The 23,180-nt window shown below is 33.7% G+C and overlaps 1 protein-coding gene and 1 long non-coding RNA gene across 10 annotated transcripts in view; one reads left to right on the forward strand and one right to left on the reverse strand.

Annotated features, from left to right (window-relative positions):
• Positions 1–2,686, reverse strand: part of LOC120886182 (uncharacterized) — a 105,463-nt gene extending 102,777 nt beyond the window's left edge. Inside the window, exon 1 of the long non-coding RNA XR_005728950.2 lies at positions 2,556–2,686. This is a non-coding gene — a long non-coding RNA (uncharacterized LOC120886182). The remainder of the gene's footprint in view (positions 1–2,555) is intronic.
• Uaca (uveal autoantigen with coiled-coil domains and ankyrin repeats) overlaps positions 1–23,180 on the forward strand; it is a 99,259-nt gene that overhangs the window by 48,420 nt on the left and 27,659 nt on the right. For 3 of the 9 annotated variants that reach the window (XM_040274115.2, XM_078049362.1, XM_078049361.1), the window contains exons 2-9: positions 129–186; positions 5,134–5,267; positions 9,944–10,032; positions 13,435–13,499; positions 14,264–14,321; positions 18,353–18,423; positions 18,512–18,618; positions 22,590–22,771. In XM_040274115.2, coding sequence (XP_040130049.1) covers positions 5,170–5,267; positions 9,944–10,032; positions 13,435–13,499; positions 14,264–14,321; positions 18,353–18,423; positions 18,512–18,618; positions 22,590–22,771 — 670 coding nt within the window. In that variant the 5' untranslated portion in view covers positions 129–186; positions 5,134–5,169. Of the gene's footprint in view, positions 1–128; positions 187–1,949; positions 1,974–2,706; positions 2,848–3,006; positions 3,130–5,133; positions 5,268–9,943; positions 10,033–13,434; positions 13,500–14,263; positions 14,322–18,352; positions 18,424–18,511; positions 18,619–22,589; positions 22,772–23,180 lie in introns of those variants that run through there. The other 6 variants (XM_005316740.5, XM_078049360.1, XM_078049359.1 and 3 more) reach the window with 4 other exon arrangements.

Consider the following 23,180-nt stretch of genomic DNA (forward strand, 5'->3'; position numbering starts at 1 on the left):
TGAGGCTTGTAAAGTATAAATAAATTCTACTTGTACACAGCGGGAAGATAGCAGAACTAGAATCTGAATCCAGGTTTGCCTGACTCCAATACGTATTCTTTAACTATTATTTATGGTACTTTTTGAAGGGCCCAGTGGGATTTGAAGAGTGGTGAAGAGAGACTTGAGACATAAATTTTACTGGAGGTAAGGGTCTAGAAGGATTTTTTTTAAATACCTTTATTTTATTTACTTATATGTGGTGCTGAGGACCAAACCCAGTGCCTCATATATGCTAGGCAAGCGCTCTACGGCTGAGCTATGACCCTAGCACCCCCCACCCCCAAGGATTTTTAATTGACTACAAGCTGTAGGGTCTATTCAGTTGCAATCAGCTGAGCCATTCTTGGGCTTCCTACTTGTTGTCTGAAGGTGGACAGTTTACTTGGAAACAGTGTTGCTAGTAAAAATATTTTCCAGATCTGACCTTGTTAGCAATGTCTTCCAAGAGAAAGAGGGTTCCTCAAACAGTTTTAGATTTTTTTAGTTATATGTGGTTCTGAGAATTGAACCCAGTGCCTCACACATGCCAGGCAAGTATACTACTGCTGAGTCCTCCAAATTACTTTCTTAAAAAACAGCTTTATAATTTCAAATAGACATAGAAAAGACTTTAGATATCTAGTCAAATTATAGAGGTACTAGGGAGATAGGCAGTAAGTTATATACTAAACAGGTAAATGATAATATAATGGCAGATGCTATTAAGTATTTTGAAGGAAAGTACAGTGGCACAGGATAAAGAGTGGTGGGGTCAAGCAGATGGGGGCTGCTTAGATACAGAGATCTGAGAAGCATTTATTGAGAGAATGACATTTGAGAAGAACCTGAATGAAGGTGAGGGAAGAACCTTCAAGACAACAGGGGACAGCAATAACAGGGATTTGCTTAGGATTCCTTGGCAACTGCAGTGAAAGAGTGTGTGAGAGTAGGAGCTGGAGACTGAGCCACAGAGTGGGGAGGCTCGGGACTTTCTCTGTACACTAGGACACTCACATCCTATCTTCTTGAGTGTGGACAGCTTCTTCTATGGCTTTAATTACTCCTTAAAAGTTTCCCCCTTCTTTTTATTTCTTTTGCTGATGCTGTCCTATGTCAAGAAGAATGTACTTGCTTTGTTAACCAAAGGATAAGACCTGAGTTTTATTCCAGATTTCCTCTGAAGAAGATTGAATAGGCTGGGTGGAGTTTCTTGACTCAGATAAATCCATTGTGATAGCTCATAGATTGAGGGGGGAAAATCATTGTTCTGAAAGTAATACATATATACTTTAAAATTTAAAAATGGACCTAATGTTTTAAAATTAAATAGTAGGAAATGGATTTCTTGCTGAAGTTCATAACAGAATTTTGTACTGGGCACATGATCTTATAGGCTAGCAGTTACCTCCTTCCTATAAATGCTTGTGTTGGAATGCTTTGCATTCCCAGGAAACATTTTTCCTGAATGTGCCTTTTTGGAGGAAGTACAAATTATTCTTATATTATTGTGGTAAATAAAACATGGTTTAAAAAAGAATCCTGAACTTGTGGGTGTATCAACTTGATAATGTGTGGAATGTTGGTACAAGTATAGGTATTGTAGAGAATGTGGAGGAGTCCTCTGCTTTGTCCCCAAACAGAATTTCATTTATGGTCTAGTTCAATATTTAATGCCTCCTTTAGTGTTTAATCAGTTTATTTGTTTTTTAATCTGCCAAATCCAGATAATTTGACTTTCCACTGATAAAATATTTACTTGTTATAACAGGCAGGGTGCTAAACTTGGAAATTAAAGAGTACTGAGTTAAATTTAAAATTTGTTGAAAAGTATTCATCATGATGTAGTCTATTTAATGTCTTGGCAGTTCCTCTGACTCTTCTCATTTAACATGCAAGGAGACAGACTGGCAGCAGTTGTAAGCTGAAACTTGGTTGTATGCGGAATGAGACTGGTATGGATACTAAAATGGAGGAAATTTGAAAGTGTTACTGTGTGTGTGTTTCCTTAAATTATAGTGTGACACACTGGCTTTAAATAGAATTTTATATTCTGTTTGTCAAGGCTATTATAACTCCATGATAGATGATCCTAAGACTGAAACTGGTTTTAAATATTGTTTTGTAGGATAACCAAATTTGTCTCTTAACAGTGTTGTCATTATGTCACACAAGTTGTTTTTATATAATAAGCATGTTTTACAACATGTTTGAGTCATTTTCCCAGGAGACCTGAAATTTATTACTCAGAAGAAAAGCATGCCTTTACAATATATTCTTAGCTGCTCCTTTCTATTACTCAGCTGTCAGGTCCTATGGAATCTAAAATAGAACTCCATCAACGGGAGACAGTCTCTGCATTGTTTACTGGACCTTTCGGATGTGGACAGTTTTATCATGCACTGCAGAGTCTCTGTTGCAGTTTCAAAGCAGCAGGATGCAGAGTACTGTTCAGGTTTTCTAGTGGGGTCTTGAAAGGGAGGACTTTGAAATTCAGACAGTCTCTAAAGAACGAGAAATAGGAGGAGTTACAGTACCTGACTTGAGGCTCCTGTTAATCAAGTGCTGCGCTGTGAGGAAAATAATTTTCAAGCGTTATGAAGGCGGAGAAGGATCCTGAAGACGAAGAAAATATCCTTAGAGATCCAAGCTAAGTGTAGCACAGCATGTGAGGGACTGAGTCACCCCACTCATTAGGCGTTTGTGTGAAGGCTTGCTTTGTGAGCTGCAGAGATTTGTAACTTAATGCGGAGTGGTTTGCCGTTAGCAACAAGAAACTAAATCCTGTCTATGATGAGCTGTTGGTTTTCTTGTGCTCCTAAGAACAGAGTAGGTATCCTAGTAGTTCAGTGTAACAAAAGGTTCTCATTCGGCTTTCTGAACTGTGTTCTTTTAAAATGAGCTGTTTTATTAATTGTGCTTTCTTTGGATTACTCTTCTTCCTGATTTGCCATTAGGATTAGTGATAGAAAATAAAAGTTCCTGTTTGTTTTCTTGGATTAAAAAAGCACATGATAGAATCTTAATCATTAAGCAGCATTACTGTTAACTGACACTGGACCAGAATTGAAAATGGAGCTTGATGAAGTAGACTGAAAATCTCATCCTCATGTGAGACTTTGATCCTGTTTCATTGTTTTTTTTTTTTTTTTTTGTTAAAGCCTTCCTTTAGAATTATGTAGCTTTTTGCCCCCTCAGCTAGTTGGAAATAATGATTGTGTTATTTATAAGGATAAACTAATCAATACAGAGAAAATGTGTTAAATATGACTTAATCCTGAGGCATTTGAAAGTGTGGCGTCTTTTAGGTCTGCATCCACTACCATTCCTCAAATCAGAGTCACTAAACTGTTTTGATCTGTACTAGAGAAAGGTAGTGCCTAAAATGTAACTTAGATTTTGAGCCAATAAATAGTGTTACTCTCTACTAATAATTGTCAATTTTAACTTCTGAATTTAGAAAGAAGTGGGTTAATCTTCATATTGTTATAGATTTCAAGACAATTATTAAGTCTGTAGGTACTTGAACCAGGTTCCATAAAAATACTGAATTTCAAGAGTGAGTTAAAATTTTAATGTATTTATCTTTTTATACACAATTTAAATATTTTTAATGAGTACTTTGATATTTAGCTAGAAAATTGGTGGTTTTTTCTTTTTGTGGTTCAGAGGATATTAGATATAAAATAATCTTGCTGATTAAGCAAACATTTAGGGAATCTATGAGTAAATAACTTCCCCCCCAGAAGTTTGTTATAATATTTGTAAGCATAGGATTTGCTTTATAAGTTATGTGAAAAATGTGTAGATATTTTTTGTTTTAGAAATAGTAGTGGATTTAGCACAGAATTAAGCAGGAAGTTGATATATATTTTAAAAGGTTAAAATCTTGAATGTGTAAACAACATGTATTTAATTTCTGTGTTCTTTAATTTCTGCTTGCTGAGAATAATATCTTAAAATGAACTTTCTTCAAATCAAAGCTAAATATAATCTTAGTACAATTAAATATATATACAAATAAATATTATTTTTAAAAACTACCTTTTTAAAAAAAAGTTTTTTGAGTTGTAGATGAGCACAATATCCTTATTTATTTATTTATTTATTTATTTATTTATTTATTTATTTACGTGGTGCTGCAGATTCGGCCCAGTGCCTCACTCAATTACTGAGCTACAACCCCAGCCCTAAAAAACTACTTTTGATCTTCCTTTGTAAAACATGTATTGAATTTTTTGTTAAAATTAAAAATCTTTTTTATAAAATTAAAATGTACTGAATGTAAATAAGAAAATGAAAGTCATTTCTAATTTTATTATTTTAGATTCTAAGAAATTAATACTTTAGAGACTTTCTAAGTTTTTTTTGGTGTAGAAGTTCTTTTTTTATCCTAATATATAAGCATAATGAGTTTCTTTCTGTATTGAGTGTGTGTGTGTGTGTGTGTGTGTGTGTGTGTGAGAGAGAGAGAGAGAGAGAGAGAGTGTGTGTGTGTGTGTGTGTGTGTATTATTTGCCTTATAGAAATAAATATATTTCTAACAGTACCTTTAAATAAGTGGGAGAGGAATATGGTTTCTTAAAATGTATACAGAATTCTATGGCTAACAGTCCTGGGAGCCAAATCTGAAAGTGTGATTGGGCAATAGGAAAAGCAACTGATTTGGGAGAAGTCAAGATTGGGCTTGGCGACTTCAGCCATTTAATGTCCCCAGAGCATTGACTCTCCACATCTGTTAAGTAGAGAAGATAATTTTAGTTTACTAGGGTTTTTTGGGGTCGTTTATGTCTGGCACAGGGTGGCTTTTAGTAATTATTAATTTCCTTGTTTTCTCCCTGAGGACAAAGGGAACAGGACAGAGAAAATGAGAAGCATACTTTTTCTCAAAAGTACAATGTAAACTACACTTGAATGTCCTGTGTCCTGGGAAGGTTTTGTAACTGCTGTTCTACTTAAGTTAGCACAGCACAGAGAAGGAAGTTTTGGGATACTGTTGGAAAAGGAGGAATTGTCTTATGCAATACCACTTTCCCTTCTTTTTTCCTTTCTCCTCCACAAAATCTTACTAATATACTATGCCATGTTTCTTTTTTTTTTTTTTCCTTTTTGTAGCATGCAGCAGATTGGAATAAATATGATGACCGGTTGATGAAAGCTGCAGAGAGAGGGGATGTAGAAAAAGTATCCTCAATCCTTGCTAAAAAGGGAGTCAGTCCAGGCAAACTAGATGTGGAGGGCAGATCTGCGTAAGTATTGCCCGTGATGAAAGCATGTCTGAAGAAAATTTGGGTAGAATGTTGGGATACAAATGAAATTTGTGAACTATGGATATTAATTTTTAATTAAGAAGTCTCTACCAAAACTCACTGTTAAACTTTCAAACAGCTGGGTGTGGTGGTGCATTCCTGTAATCCCAGCAGCTAGGGAGGCTGATGTAGGATTCTGAGTTCAAAGCCAGCCTCAGCAATTTAATGAGGTTCTAAGCAACTCAGCAAGACCCTGTCTCTAAATAATAATTTTTTAAAAAGTAAAAAGAAAAATCAACTGGGTATGTGGCTCAGTGGTTAGTTAAATGCCCCTTAAATCCCTGGTATCAAAACAAAAAACAAAACAAAAACCTTTCAAACAAGCTAATGTTTGTTCTAATTTCAAAGATTCCCAAGTGAGAGAGAGAACACCAGATTACTCTGATGGTCTAGCTGTTTAGGCCCAAGAGTAAACCATGGCCTATAGTTATTTGATGCATTTTTATTGATAAGATTTTTTCATATTTCCATATTTGATCTCAGAGCAGCCCTATAAAAGAAGTAGAAAAAAAGTTTACAGCAGTTAAAACACTTGCTTTAATCTCATGGAAAGTCACAGAACTAGGATGTGAGCCCAAGCTTTTTTCTTTGAAGAGTTCTGTAAATTTTACTGTCTTTCCCCCCAAGTCCCTGATCTATTTTTTTTTTAACTTAGATACTTAAATGAGAATGTTCAGAGCAGAATGGAAGCAGAATAACTAGTGTGTCCTAGAGAGACATAGGTAGTGATCCTGCTCTTGTTTTTGTTACTGAGAAGGACAGCTGGCTAGTTTATGTGCTTATGAACCATGTGTCTCTTCCCCCACCCATCCCAAATCCTCATTGCTTCCCTTCCTGTTGAGGGTGGGGATCAGTTGGTTTAAAGGGTAGATATAGATTCTGTTAAGACCCTTTATAATTATAGCAGTTAAAACCCTATCTGGGCATCCTTCCAAAGTTAAAGGTGAAAAATCCCATTTCCTAAAATTCCTCAGTTTTATACTTGTAAGCGTTTATTCAGAATATTATAGGTGGAAACCAAAGACTAAATATAGAAATGAATATTAGGAAGTGAATAGTTAATGTTTGATGGAGGTCAGTACCTTGGAATGCTTAGACTTTTAAATATAGTAAAAATAGTAAATCATGACTATAAATTAAGTAGTTTTAAAGATAATACAAAGTTTCAAATAAACAATAAAATTTGAAAAGTTAAACATTTTTAATGTTTCAATTTCATCAAATTGTAATTTGATAGTTACAGACACATTGGTTATTTTTGCTTTTCCCTATTTTTTTCTAAATTTTAAGTTATTTATGAAAATGGACCCACAGTAGAAATAATTAAAATTTAGTATCTGTAAGTGATTTTGTTTTTCCAGAAACTCTGAGATGTTAAAAGATAAAGGAAGTCTTCTGTGGTGTGAAACTCTTTGGTGAAACCTTGTTTCAGCCCATCCCTGTTTTCAGTGTTTTGAATGAATGATCTTTGAGTTTTTGTTTGAATTTTTGATCTAAGGTTCAGTTTTGGGTGAAATTACTTATATTATAGAGTATAAAATTTAGTATCATTTGATGAACTTTGAATTCTAGGTTTGTGAAATAAATGAATAGAATTAATCTTTGAGGTTTTCAGTGTAAGAAGTAGAATTCTTCCTGGGATTCATGGGATAAAATATTTTCAATTTTTATTCACACATGTAAACTGTATTCCTCCTTAGTTAAAGCATTTAGTGTTTAGTTAAGTATAGGAAATTACAAATGCATCTTTTGTATTATCTGTAATTATAAAAACAATTTTATTCTGAATTTTTTTAATTTTGAAATTTAAAGCAAAAAAATGTAACAAGTTCTTCTTGATCTCAGTGTTATTTAACAAATGAAATATTTGAAGCCTAGCCATTGTCACTGCAAGGTTCTGTTTCTTTCCTGTGTACCTCTCTCCTAGGGCACAGCCTTTGGAACTTCCAACCCAAATAGGCAGGTTCACCAAGGATCCCCACCACCAATGACAGAACCACAGGCTCTAGATTTTCACTTCCCTTCCCCCAATGGCTTTCAAAGTGGTGTTCAACTTCCCAACTGCTTTCTCTGGAATCAGCAAATGTTCAGAAGGAAGAAGTGGCCTCCACTCAGATACTAAGCTCTCCCTTCTGGGCATCTATCTTCCCTTGCATCCTGGCCTAGTCATTTCTTTACTATCTTTTTAGCTTACCAATACCCTTGAGGACATGTTTATATTTTGTGCAGCTTTTCTATTTGTCCTCAGAGGTACTGATTGTCCAAATTATCTATATCTTCCATTATGGAAGCAGAAATTCATCTCTTGATTCTTAAAAGGAAAACCTAAGAACTGATATTTTAATTGCAAAAGAGTATTTTTGTGAAGCAATTTTTCATATTCCTTTACAGTTCTTTGCTCACATTTTAATAATTGATGTATTGTCTTTCTGAAGCACATTTACTATTTATAGCATACCGATATTAATAATCCATTATAGATTTGTTCTGATTTCTGACTTTTAGCATGTCATTCTTATAATGTTGATTAATTTTGAAGAAGGGGGTCTTCTAAATTTTGTGAGCCAAGAGATAAAAATAAGCAACTAAACAAAAAGTGTTATCTCCAAGATCATTGGGGGGCTAAGTATCTGTGTGAAGGAATTAGCAGCGCCCAAAAGGCTCTCATAGTGCATTGCATAGTATAATTCATTCAGTATTGCAGAGAGATTGAATGATATCCTCAGCCTTAATATATACTTACTAAATATAAACTATATTTCTCCTTAATTAAAGAATTTAGTAAGTAGTTAAGTATAGGTCATTACAAATGTATCTTTTGTATTATCTGTAATTATAAAAAACTTTATTCTGATTTTTTTAATTTTGAAATTTAAAGCAAAAATGTAACAATTATTTCTTGATTTTAGTGTTATTACAAAGATTGACCAATATCCTTAGCCTTAATTACTCTGTTAGAAGGAGAACTAATCTGACTCTTAAGAACACTATATACCTTTTATCAGAAACATCTATTTTTCTTTAATTCAGTTTGTATTCAAACCTGCTTTTTTTTTAAAGGAATGCTTGGTCTCTAGTTTGCATTTTATCTGTCATAATAGTAAGTAGAGTCACACACTGAGTATCATAATACTTGGAAATTAATTTGCAAGCTGTCTTCAAAGTTTGTCTCTAAGTATTTAGTTATTCAAATATTTCAAGGTCCACTATCTGTCTTGTACTTGATTCTGGGGCTACAATAGAAAGGAAAACAGATAAAATCTCTGCATTTATTGAGTTTGCAATTGATTAAGAAGAGATTCAAAAACTATAAAGAAAATAAGCATTGAATTTATATATTATGAAAATGTTAAGTTCTTCATAAAATGGGGGAACTAGAAGTACTAAGCTTTCAGGGACCAGGAGGATCATAAAACTTTTCAGTGGTCTGGCCAGGGATGCACCCTGGGTTGAGAAAGCGATGCAGAGTGCTTCTGTTTCCAGGCACCTTGCTGAACACATTCATATCCTTTGTCTCCTGGCATCTTCAGAGTGATTATTGTACTTGTTTAAAACATCATTTCTATTTCAACTTGAGTTCAGTGTCCTTTGCCAACAACTCTTATGTTATTTACTGCTTTGAATTTGATAGTCAATGTCAGGTCTTAGTGCACAGAGAAAGTTTCTGTAAATGTTGATTAATAAAGTAGATGATCAAAGAAATGGAATGTTTTGTTATCTGGTGTCTTAAATCCTTGATGCTTCACAGTTTCTTAAGCAGGTTTGACTTGCCTTATAAGGAAAATCATTCAGTTACATCAGTTTGTGTGAAACTTAACCAATCATGAAGGTCTGTAAGCAAGAAGAAGAATTAGCTGGTAGTCTTTGGTCACTGGTCACAGGTTCTTTTGTGGCTTTTAAAGGTCATTTTGCTTGTTTGGAAGGCTTAGTTTGATAATTGTAAAGAGAAGGGGTAAATTTTTAAAAAAATATTTTTTAGTTGTCAATGGACTTTAATTTTTTTTTATTTGTAGATGTACACAACACCTTTGTTTTATTTTTAAGTGGTGCTGAGGGTTGAACCCAGTGCCATACACATGCCAGGCAAGCTCTCTACCACTAAGCTAAAACATCAGCCCCAAGAGATAAATGTTTTGATGTGTCTTTACCTCAGGATTTTGTAATAACATTTTTTTTGGGGTATTTTTGGTATATTTGAAATTAAACAAAATGATCTTAATAGAAATCTTTCAATGTACATTTATTATCCAAGCACCAATACTTTTGCTATTGAAATGGTAAATTATGGAGTTAATGGTATTAATGGTATAAATTTTCTCTTAAGACTTGAATATTAGAATATTTTATTGGTTCTAATGAATGTTCTGGAATGTATTGGCATGTTATAGAAATCCAACTTTGGAATATTTAAAATTTCAGATTTTTGGTTTAGGGATGCTCAATATGTTCCTTTAAATATGTAGCCTTTAAATGTGTGTGTGTGTGTGTGTGTGTGTGTGTGTGTGTGTGTGTGTACACGCATGCACGCGCGTTTTGAATAAATAGTGACATTCATGTAACATAAAAATTACCTTTAGTAGGTTCTGTGGCATAACAAATATTTTCTTTTTGCTTAGCTTCCATGTTGTGGCCTCAAAGGGGAATCTTGAGTGTTTGAATGCCATCCTTATACATGGAATTGACATTACAACCAGTGACACTGCAGGTATGTTTACCTCCATAGTCAATGTCAAAGCATCAAGAGGTTGCAAACTGTCCACTGTTAGTGCATGCATATGTATGTGTGTGTTGTTTCAGTTTGAATCCAGGGCCTTGCACATGCAAGGCAAGTGCTCTACTTTTGAGCTATACCCCTGGCCACTTAAGTAGTTAGACTAAAGAAAACTCCTTACTTTTCTATGTTCAAATAGTTGAGAAAAGGTTTACTTCTGAGTTATCATTGTGGAGAGCAGTCATGTATAGGGAATTGAGGAGAAAGGATTACTAGACTGATAAGCAGTGTAAGACCTATAGTCTAGTGCTGGTGTTAGTAGTGTTATGGGATCCTAAAATCTCAGATTTTTAATATCTTTAGGGGCTATTGAATTGATATTCATATATTATTCTAAGAGTCCTCTCTGTCATGGGGTCATTTGAATTCAGTTAGACATTTTTTTGTGATGGAGAAGTAACCACCTCGAAATAGCAACAACCTCAACAATAAGGATAGTAGCAAGGATAGCTGACATTTATATAATATTTGTATACCTTCTCTGCTAAGCTGCTAAATAAGTACCTTATATGCTTCACATATGTTAACTCATTTTATCTCCATGTTAACTCAGTGAGGTATGAGGCACTGAGCTGTTAAGTACCTTGCCCAAGGCCCTTCAGTAGATAACGTTGCAGTCAGTCTATGTTCTTAGCCATTGTGCCTCAAAGGGAACCCAGTCTGTTTGCTTAGCTATATTTATAAAAACATATTTTTAAAAACAATGGAAATCTTTTTTACTTTATCTTCTGCTTATACTTAGTCATACCTATGTCTGTCCTTTAAAATCATGTATCATAAGTTTGCACATCAAAGGTAGACCCGTAAGTATTTGAATATAGGTGTGAGTGTTAACATAAAATATATATTTTTATGTTAAAAATATGTTTTTATGTTTTCAGTGAGTGTTACTTTTCAGTCCGTCAGGATCACCATTCTCATATCTCTGGCATTCTTTAACAGCTTAGTTCTCTGTAATTCTACTTTGTTAGTCAGTGAAATATAGGAATTGACTCAGAGCGGAGAATTTGCTAAACATCTTTAAAATTTTATCCTATGACTCTGTGTATGGGCAAATAAATACATTACTGTTAACCAGTGTTGTTTTTAGAAATGAAACAGAAAAAGGGAAACAGAGATCACAATTGAGTTAGTGAGGAAAATCTTTACCTAACATACATGAAATTTTAAATTAAAGTCCAAACTTAGTTTATTACCTATGTTTGAAGAAAGAAATATGTTTATTGTAGCAATGTTCCTGTATATCACTGAAGGTGTATATATTCTTAGAAATTTTAGACCTATATGTCTTCAGAACTTTTAAGACTATTTACTGTGCTGATTCCAATTCAAACATGTATTTTCTTTCTTTCTTTTTTAATCTGTGTTTTTTCTGTTCTGGACATTTTTGCCTTGTGGATAATCTAGTGACTTTTTTTTTTAAGAGAGAGAGAGAGAGGGAGAGAGAGAGAGAGAATTTTAATATTTATTTATTTTAGTTCTCGGCGGACACAACATCTTTGTTTGTATGTGGTGCTGAGGATGGAAACCGGGCCGCACGCATGCCAGGATAGCGCGCTACCGCTTGAGCCATATCCCCAGCCCAATCTAGTGACTTTTTTCCTGCCTCCTTCAGTGCAGATAAAACTCAAATAAAGCTTTCCCAAGATCAGCAGACATTGCTTCATATACTGCATTCTAACATATCCTAAAGTCTTCCTTTCTTTTGTTTATGCTGCTATTTAGCTATATTTTTATTTGATTCTTTGTCTGTCTCTAGAGATGTCCTTTCTTGAAGACAAGGACATTTCTCATTTGTTACAGAATCTGTTACAATCCAGATGTGGATATTTGATTTAAAATTTTTATGTAAACTAACCTAACTTCTGTTTTACGTGAAAGTGATTTATAATGAAAGGTTTCCTCCCCTTCCCAACCCCTTTGGTGTTTTCCTTAACATTGCACATTTTAGATCTGGTGTGTCCTGATTTTTTTTTTTTTTTTTTTTTTTTTTGCTGCTACATCTTAAGTGTCTGGATTGGGTATTTCCTTAGGCCTATTTATGTAACCAGCTTTCTGTAACACATTGTTGAACACCAGAGACTCACCACTATGCCTCATTCCACCACCTCCATTTCCATGCTGTCTGTCAGTTATTTTTCACAATGTAAAATGTTTCTAGGAAACTTGTCCATTAATAGTACTAAGTTGAAATTTGAAATGATCACATCTGACTAATTTGAAATTAGAAGATGATTGGATGTGGCTGATATATTACATCTGTGCCTGGTCTCACTGTATTTTGTTCTAGAATCTTATTAACCAGCTGCAGAGAAGTGATCAGACCAGGAAAACCTATCCACTTACCTAAACTCTTGACTGGGAATTGAAAGCCAATTTATTTATCCATCCAAAATGCTCAGAATATAAATTATTTTTCTAGTAGAAAGGTGTACTTGCAAAGTCAAATTATATTTTCAGAAATTTGTGAGGTTAGAAGAAAATTATTAAAAAGTGGAAGATAGAATATCTTAGTGAAACCCTTGTATTTTTTACTATTCAAGAGAGATGAATGTATTTCATGCTTGTATAATTATACATAGCAGATTCTACTGTCATGTATAACTAAAGTAAACCAGTAAAAAAGAGAAAAAAGAGAGATGAATGTGTAAAAACACATAATTAGAAGAGAATGTTTGGAGTTAAGATATCCTCTGAGAGTTTACTTTATCCAAAATTCAAAGTCAGCTTTTTAAATTATTTGGTAACCTTTCCTCCCCAATCCCTTTGGCATTTCTTTTAAAATGTGTATAAAATTGCACATTTTGGTACATATTATATTTGAACAAGTGGTCTGATGTTCAGAAATATAGTCTCATAATGGACTATGAATTCTAGGTGAAGTATGAAAATTAGAGAATACGTTTTCTATGACCTATATTTAACTTTCTCCATTATTACTGACCACACTGCCTAATTGGAAATGTTACATAAAGTCTGGTATTTCTTTCCTTTTCTCCTCTTCCATTCTTTTTTTCTCCCCTCCCTCTTTCTTTATGCTAGTACTTAACTACCTACTTTGTCTTAGATACTACTGTAGGTTCTGGAGATTCAGTGGTGGTGAATAAGACAAAGTTCCTACTTCTTTGAATTTGTATGCTAATTTTTCATCCCATCTTTATTGTTTTGTGTGTATATTTATCTCTTATTAAAATATCAGACTAAGTGAAAAATCATAGAAACTAAGAGCCTGCTTACAAATTAAGTATCCTGTCAACTAATTTTGGAATAAAGAATCATATTTTTATAAAAATTAATGTATGAAGAAAACAATCCTTTACATAATTTCTTTTTTAGGGAGAAATGCTCTTCATCTGGCTGCTAAGTATGGACATGCATTGTGCCTGCAAAAACTTCTACAGGTAGTGGAAGTGGTTAAAATTTTAGTTTTATTATTTGACTGAAAAATGTGTTTTTAATGTATTTTGGAATTTGAGTTCAAAGAAAATGGTAGGCTAACTTTGACTGTTAGCTTACATGATATTTTTTCCATCGTTTGTGAAGGAATGTGAACAATAAAGAACAAAAACTCCAAGGGAAGTGAATTACATAACTCAGTGTATTAAAAATAAATAACAAAGACTTGACCTTCCTGTTGACATTAGCTGGAGATTGGAATTTTCTGTTGTCTACAATATGGCCTAAGATAAAGTGATAGAAGATATGATTTATATATTTCTATATAAATGTAGATAACTTTGACTACATAATATTAACATTATTAGTTAAACTTTTAATCCAGCAACCACAAAATTCTGTGAACTAGTTGGCTGAATTTAATCAAAGGGTCTTCCACTAAATTTCACAGTAGGATTTATTTGTTCTTGTTCATAAGTTTGTTTTAAATTTCACTGAAAAAACAAACAAACAAACAAACATATTTTCAATATTCCGTGCTATTGTAATGTACCGTATGTTTCCTTTTTGGTGAAATACCATGAAATTTACAGTTATATCATGTTATTATATTTGTTTCATGTCAAAATATTTGCTACATTGTCTAAAAAGTCTTAAGTTTCTTTGATATTTGGAATATTTTAAGAAATAACAGCTGTTCATTTCAGTCTGGATATTGAATTTTAAAACAAAACTCTCTCAGATCACCCAAGTTTCTGTGTCTTAACAGTACAATTGTCCTACTGAACATGTAGACCTTCAGGGGAGAACTGCACTTCATGATGCAGGTAAGCAAAGGTTTCACATGAACACAAATGTTTGTTAAAATATCTAATCATTTAAATTAATGTTGAAGTTTTAACATGTATTGGTATGATTCATGGTGAAATAAAGAATGCTCTACACTTCTATGTATAATTTATTAGATTATGAAGTTTAAAAAGATTGAATCAGTGAATTTTTACAGGCCAGTTTGTTAGATACTAAAGGCACAAAGATAAATACAGCATACCCTGCTGTCAAGGAGCTCCAAGCACTGTGTGTGTGTGTGTGTGTGTGTGTGGTGTGTGTGTGAATTGTTAAGATATATGGGAAGTGGGAAAGACTTTTGTTTCTAAAATTGAATGCACCTAATTAGCATATCTAAGCCTTATTTTTTCTCACTTGCAGAATGAAGTTAATAATACTATTACATTTAAATCATAAATAGTGCCTTAATTAATTAATTATGGTGATTGTTTTGACTTAGAGGTGTCAATACTAAATTTCATATCACTGTAATGTGCTATATAAAAAAATTTACTAGTAATTTCACAGAGTTTATTGTTCACACTTATGTGTCAAAGTGTCTGAATTATTCTTTAAGTGTCATAAAGAAAATACATTGAAAAAGTTAGATGTTCAGGTATTTTTGGAATGTAAGATAGCCTGACTTCTTGTGTGGTTCTTTTCAATATGAAATTTCTATAGTTTACTAGAATGAAAAAAATAAATCTACCCTCTCTTTTCATGTAAAGGGACTATTTGCATGACTTACAGTGGTCCATATTAAAGATACCCTTTAATTTCCTTTAACTTTTTATGTCTTAATTTTCTTTCACTTTTTTCTCTTTTGCATTTTAGGTGCTTTTCTATTTTTATTTCTCAATGCATTTTCTTCTCTTTTATTTTTATATAGAATGGTATTATATGCAAAGCATTTTCATGTACATTATCATTTCAGCCTTACAATAAAATTCCAAGAGTTATTATGAATTTTATCCCCTTTATTTAGAACTGGTACCACCTGATCAACTGAAATCTTAATATTTGTTCAATACATTTATTGGTAGGATGGATATCTTTTTAGTGCTCTACCAAAAGAACTCTAATATAAGCTTCTTACAAAAAACTTTTGAATGTAGTATAGATTGGCAGGTGACTCATGGTCATTTCTGTATGAAATTCTTTTCATCTTGTTGCTACTCTATCTTCTGGGTTTCTTCCTCAACTGTGTGGTTGAAGCAGTTATAGTCTTGTCTATGAGGGGACTAGAAGTGAGTGGAAAGGGAACTTGGTTGTCCACATGCTCAAAGTCTAAGGCCCAAACTTAGAAGTGGTAAATAACCCTCCATTCATATTCTCCTGAAAAAAGCAAAGCCAGGTGGCATTTTTTTTATCTGTAAAGGGGGCTCAGAAGTGTAGTTTCTAGATGACTAGTCAGGTTATTACACAGTTGAAAAAGGGGAGAACAGATTTCACAATTTCTGTTCCAGTCCAACTCTATCCTTCCAGATATTTCTGTAGCCTCTACTCCCTACACATGGAATCCTTCATCTTCTTCTCAAGGGTGAGAATACATAAATCAGTTCTTCAGCTCTAGCTCAAAGTCCAGGATTTCTGGATGTTGTGACGGTTTTATCATTTTGGCTCTGAGGTAACACTTCATAGTCTAGCAGTCTATAAATTCAAAGGGAAGGTATCTCCTTATAATATAGAATGAAGGCACAAGAACAGGGTAAGTAAAATAAAGATTCCTTTTTGGAAGGAAGGAACAGGGACAAACAGCACTCACTAGTTAGTAACAGGTATCAAATCCTGCTGAGCAGAACTTGGAACAGGACTTCCTGCTGAGGTCCTAGGGTTCAATTTCTTGATTTGTTCTACTGGTGCTGCCACCTTCCCCTTATGTTTTATGGGAGACATCCCTTATCCATTGCTCTCTGTGGCTCCTGGCCCTGCCTTTAGGGAGAGTCCTACTAGTCTATATTCCTCTAAGACAGGTAAATTGATTATTGGAGAAAGTTGCCCTTTGTGGAAGCAGATTAAGTTTGGAACAACTGAGTTTCAGCTGACTGGGCTTTTGCAGTAGGACAATTCCCTCAAAATCTATTTGCTTCCAACCACTTATATACCAAGAACCATATCAGAAGTTATGTGCTGGACATATGGTTCTTAACCCTCCATTATCTCTTTTCTTTATTTCTAGACTCAGGATTTTTTTTTAATCTTATTTTAATGGCTACTTATCTTAAAGCCATCTGAAACAATAGTCTTGAATGTTAATATAACATCCTCAATCTTATCTTTATTCTAGGATTTGATCTTTTTTCCCCCTTGCTATAAGGCCTTTGAGAAAAGTTGTAAGCAACAATGATTTTATATTGTTTGTATTGTTTGGTATAGAGAAACAATTTGCTTCACCACACTTGTGAGGTCTCAAATACATATATTATTAAATATATCCTATTAGTATGGCTCTTTTCTATTGCCTAACCAAGAAAGCCTTCATAATCACATGGTATACCTTCTAAATTATCATAGATGATAGCTGTGTAAAATATTTTGTCACAGCATAAGAGGTTCACCAGATTTCTAGCCTGAGATTTGTTAACTCATCACATGGCATTCAACCATTAAATCTGTACTGTTTATTTTATGTATTTGTTATATTAGCACCCCATTCGATAGTAATTTTTGTCTTAGGCTAAGTTACTATATAACAAACCATAAAATAACATTAACATTGGCTTTAAAGGAAAGACAGAATTTCTTTCTTTCATGTCACAGACCTGATCTTCACATTGGCTAATGCTTCGCTCCACAGGGTCATTTAGAAACCCAAATTTCTTCCATTTAGCAGATTTACTATCTTTTAGAGTTGTTCTCAATTTTAAGGCTGAGCTGATAGCAGGCACCTCTGTGTTCCAGCTCGTAGGAAGGGAAAAGATTGTAGAGGAAGGCATCACTAGTCTTTTAAGGTCTAGACTGGGAAGTGACACACATCACTCTTATCACATTTCATAGACAGAATCAAAGTCACATGGCCACACTTGGCTATTGGGGGGAGGGATGGAAAATGGAGTCATTAGATGAGTCACTATGTGCTCAATACAACTTTATTATCATGGAAGAGAGGGTAATCCAAGTTGGGTGACTAGCTAACAGTCTTCACCATGGACCTTTAATACTAACTTTTACATGTTCAGTATATTATAACCCTGGAATTTATTAAGCCTTTCATTTTTAATTCTCATTTATAGTTGAACCTGGCTAGTTATAAATTTTAGTTTCTGAATTAATGTATTCAGTTTGGTTTATTTCTTTAAGTTTGATTAGCATTTTAATGAGGGATTTGCTGGCTCAGAGACAAAAATTAAAATTTACTTGATTTTCTTACGTATATTTTGTTTTATTCTATTAAATTCCACCAAGGGGAAAAAATAAGGTGCTCATAAGGCTTTGAAAAAAAATCATGAGGCGTGTAAACAGTCTGAATTTAATAAAAATTGTTTCCCAATGTAAATATGAAGTCTAGTGTTAGTCAAGAAGAAGTGTTATGTGATTTTATAATTTTAAGCAAAATGACCCAATTTCCATCATTAAAGGGCAGATATTGCATTCTCTACTTTTAAAATAAAATGTGAATTGTATGTTTCATTCTTTACTCACTGTGACTGTACTATAAAATTTTTTAAAAAAACCCACTAACTTCAAGAAACAAGGTAGTTGTAGCTATGTTTAAAAACATGCTATAAATAGAAAATTTAAGTTTGGTTTTTATTATCTCTTTTGCCCTTGATTAGTAATATATTCTTATCTTCTACAAGGATGACAGTAGTTCCTTGATCCTAATAAATTATTCAAAAAGTTACAAAATGATCTCATTTAACCCATTTTTAAATAGAAAATTGATGCTTATAATGCTACACTGAGGATGATGAATATAAAGATTGGTGGTGTAGAAATTGAAGAACTATATTGCTTTATATGTACCTAGAAAAGCACCATGTGTCCTAACAGATGTTCAGCATTTATCACTTTTCTTTCTTTCTCAAAGCAATGGCAGACTGTCCTTCTAGCATACAGTTGCTTTGTGACCATGGGGCCTCTGTGAATGCCAAGGATATAGTAAGTTAGTTTATGTTTTTATTCTCATTTTGTCTCATGTGTTCTAACTTTCTTTTCTTAATGCTGGTTTATTTTTCTTGTTGCTTAGGATGGGCGGACACCACTTGTTCTTGCTACTCAGATGTGTAGGCCAACAATATGTCAACTGCTGATAGATAGAGGGGCAGATATTAATTCCAGAGACAAACAAAACAGGTAATTCTTTTTTCTTGGCTCCAAGGTAGCAGCTGGAAGCACAGTGATTCTGAAACTTTGCTGCTGTGATTTGGCCTTTCCCTCTCCTTCTCCTCTCCCCTCCTTTGCTTGCTCTTCTTTGGAATTATCATCCATCCCTCACTTTTCTTCAGTCTGCTGAAGGATAAATGAGAGGAAAATAGGGGGAAATGACAGGTTAAATGGTGAATAAAAGCAGTGATTAGGGCCTATATTTGGGTCAGGGAACTGAAGGAAAAAGGAAGTACATCCCTGTTATTTTAAGCTTTAAAAAAAATCTTTAATGAAATGGGCATAAATACAAAATACAGAAGAATTTAAAAAATTATATCTATAGACTGTTTTCTTCACTTGTGAAATTTTTTTTAGATTCATTGGACATTGTAAAGCTTGACATGGTCAATTTAGATTTTCTTGAGGTGTTTTCTCCTTAGCCTATCAGAGCACAGTGCTGTCTCCTCTGAAAATGAGTCTGTTTCTTCATCCTAAGCTTCCCTTAGTTTACTTTCCCCCTGTATATGAATGTTTTTCAGGTAATCTGCTCTGCTAACTTCCACCCACAGTCTGCCTTTTCTCCTTCTCTGAGTCCAGTGTGTCATGGTGTTTTCTATATTATAATTCTGATGTATATATGGTCACAAACTTTCTGGTGGCAAATATCTGAAATATATTCCCCTAATTAGTTGAGCTGTTGTAATAATTTATAGCTAAGTTTCTGGGATTTTACAAATAATTACTAATAAATTTGTTCTTTTTATTTAATTTTATTCTTCTAAACATGTATACTATTTATAGTTCATTGAAAGAAGACAAATAAAATAGTTTTTAGATGTCATATTTATAATTCTAATTGTTTTTATTGTGCAGACATCTCAATGGAGGAAATTCTTAAGCAATTAAATCACTAATATGATTAAGAAGATGGAATTCTTGTATTATTTTGTGCAGATACTATAATCTGTTTGTCTAAGCATAACTAATAAAATTTGATTCTAAAATTAAAATTTGGGATTACAGAGGGTTGATCTGGGTGATTTATGTATAATGCCTTACATTTTTATAGTTCTTTTGTTTTACACACACATACAAACACACACACACACACACCGTGATGTTTTATAAACTTGCTAGATAGCAAATGATTTTAAAATTATAGTTTTGACACTGTATTCAAGTTTTTTGTGGTTGTTATTGAGTTTTTGGCATTTTTTAAAGCTAATAATACAACTTTGTTAATGCCTATTTTGTATAGAATTTTATACCAGCAATTATGGGGGTATTGGTTGTATAAGAAAGAGCTTACATAGGATAGTAAAGACAAGAATAATTTTCTTATGAAATTCAGTAGTCTCAATTGAAGTTTGATGATGAGTCACTTTATTTTGTTAGGTGTTGGTTCCCTTAGTTGTAGAAACAATTTTTTTTCTTTTTTTTTAATTGGTTATTCAAAACATTACAAAACTCTTGACATATCATTTTTCATACATTCAATTCAAGTGGGTTATGAACTCCCATTTTTACCCCAAATACAGATTGCAGAATCACATCAATTACACATCCACATTTTTACATAATGCCATATTAGTAACTGTTGTATTCTGCTACCTTTCCTATCCTCTACTATCCCCCCTCCCCTCTCCTGCCATCTTCTCTCTCTACCCAATCTGTTGTAATTTAATTCTTTCTCTTGTTTTTTTTCCCTTCCCCCTCAAATTCTTTTATATGTAATTTTGTATATCATTGAGGGTCTCCTTCCATTTCCATGCAATTTCCCTTTTCTCTCCCTTTCCATCCCACCTCATGTCTCTGTTTAAAGTTGATCTTTTCTTCCTGCTCTTCCTCCCTGCTGTGTTCTTAGTTGTTCTCATTATATCAAAGAAGATATTTGGCATTTGATTTTTAGGGATTGGCTAGCTTCATTTAGCATAATCTGCTCTAGTGCCATCCATTTCCCTGCAAATTCCATGATTTTGTCATTTTTTAGTGCTGCGTAATACTCCATGGTGTATAAATGCCACATTTTTTTTTTTATCCATTCATCTATTGAAGGGCATCTGGGTTGGTTCCACAGTCTAGCTATTGTGAATTGTGCTGCTATGAACATTGTTGTGGCAGTATCCTGTAGTATGCTCTTTTAAGGTCTTCAGGGAATAGTCTGAGAAGGGCAATAGCTGGGTCAAATGGTGGTTCCATTCCCAGCTTTCCCAGGAATCTCCATACTGCTTTCCAAATTGGCCACACCAATTTGCAGTCCCACCAGCAATGTACAAGAGTACCTTTTCCTCCACATCCTCTCCAGCACCTTCTTGTTGTTTGCCTTCATAATGGCTGCTAATCTTACTGGAGTGAGATGGTATCTTAGGGTGGTTTTGATTTGCATTTCTCTGACTGCTAGAGATGGTGAGCATTTTTTCATGTACTTGTTGATTGATTGTATGTCCTCCTCTGAGAAGTGTCTATCCAGGTCTTTGGCCCATTTGTTGATTGGGTTATTTGTTATCTTATTGTCTAATTTTTTGAGTTCTTTGTATATTCTGGATATTAGGGTTCTATCTGAAGTGTGAGGGGTAAAAATTTGTTCCCAGGATGTAGGCTCCCTATTTACCTCTCTTATTGTTTCTCTTGCTGAGAAAAAATTTTTTAGTTTAAGTAGGTCCCATTTGTTTATTCTTGTTATTAACTCTTGGGCTATGGGCGTCCTATTAAGGAATTTGGAGCCCAACCCCACAATATGTAGATCGGAGCCAATTTTTTCTTCTATCAGACGCAGAGTCTCTGATTTGATATCAAGCTCTTTGATCCATTTTGAGTTAACTTTTGTGCATGGCTAGAGAAAGGGGTTCAGCTTCATTTTGTTGCATATGGATTTCCAGTTTTTCCAGCACCATTTGTTGAAGATGCTATCCTTCCTCCATTGCATGCTTTTAGCCCCTTTATCAAATATAAGAAAGTTGTAATTTTGTGGATTGGCCTCTGTGTCCTCTATTCTGTACCATTGGTCCACCTGCCTGTTTTGGTACCAGTACCATGCTGTTTTTGTTACTATTGCTCTGTAGTATAGTATGAAATCTAGTATCCCTCTACCGCCTGATTCACACTTCCTGCTTAGAATTGCTTTTGCTATTCTGGGTCTTTTGTTTTTCCATATGAATTTCATGATTGCTTTATCTATTTCTACAAGAAATGCTGTTGGGATTTTGATTGTCATTGCATTAAACCTATAGAGAACTTTGGGTAATATCACCATTTTGATGATGTTACTTCTTCCTATCCATGAACAGGGTATATTTTTCCATCTTCTAAGGTCTTCTTCTATTTGTAAAAACAATTTGACAAAATAATTTTTAGGGTCCTTCTAAATTTCCATGACAAGTTAATTGTATTATTTCATGATGATTATTTGCTGACATATGTGAAATGTTTAAGTGCTGATGGCTTTCTCATGCAGAATAAAGGAATGGTCTATGTTAATGTGTGAGTAGTTGAGGAAAGTTCATTTAATGAGACAAGTTTTAAATGAAGCTTAAAGATAGAAAGCCCTCCCTTGGAGGATAAATGATTTCTCGGGGAAGTTTGTGTGATGTGGTTCAGTTTATGAAAAGACTGAGTTAAGGTTTGAGCAGAGGGGGTGACAATATTAGTTGTAGAAAATTTTTTATGGTAATTATTTATACCACATTTGATTAACTGGAATAAACAAGTTTAGTTTGACAAGTAATTAAAGTATATAAGAGAGCATAAGGTTTAAGCTCTGCAAACATAAAGTAAATGTTTTTTTATAAATGTGATGAAATAAAAATGTAAGATAAACAGATAAGGTAAAATCTGTATCTGTAATGAGTATAATCTCTTTAAAGTACTACTGATGTTTTAAGGAGGCCTCTAGCTGAATATTTTTGAAACATTTCCTTGAATTTTCCTCAAGGTCTTTTATTCTTCCCCTTTCCTTTTAGAACGGCTCTCATGCTGGGTTGTGAGTATGGTTGCAGAGATGCAGTAGAAATCTTAATTAAAAATGGTGCTGATGTAAGCTTACTGGACGCCCTTGGCCATGATAGTTCTTACTACGCAAGAATTGGTGACAATCTGGACATTCTAACCTTACTGAAGACCGCATCAGAAAACACCAGCAAAGGTATTAGCAGTTGTCTATGACTAGAAAAGTCCAGGTTAAGAAAGAGCAGCTTTTTAAAGACTTAGATAATAAATAATAAAGTTTTAATAAAGTGTTGGTTTCCCTCCCTTTGTACCATAGATTTGCTTACTTACATCATACCCCTTTGTTTTGGGACAGTGTCTGTCACATTTATTGTGCAGTTTATCAAATAAATCCTGATATACTGTGGACTAATTTAAGAACTGAGAGGAAGAGTCAACTCAAGGGTTTTACTAATATTTTTTAATTGACACATAAAAACTGCATATATTAATATTTTTGATAAGGAGTGAAGCTCCTAACTTTATACTCAGGAAATTTTAAAGAAAAAAAACATTTTAACATATGTATATAAAGTATTCAAATGTTATATATATCAAATGCCTAT

The sequence above is a fragment of the Ictidomys tridecemlineatus genome, chromosome 5 (genome assembly GCF_052094955.1).
Source record: "Ictidomys tridecemlineatus isolate mIctTri1 chromosome 5, mIctTri1.hap1, whole genome shotgun sequence".
Taxonomy (NCBI): domain Eukaryota; kingdom Metazoa; phylum Chordata; class Mammalia; order Rodentia; family Sciuridae; genus Ictidomys; species Ictidomys tridecemlineatus.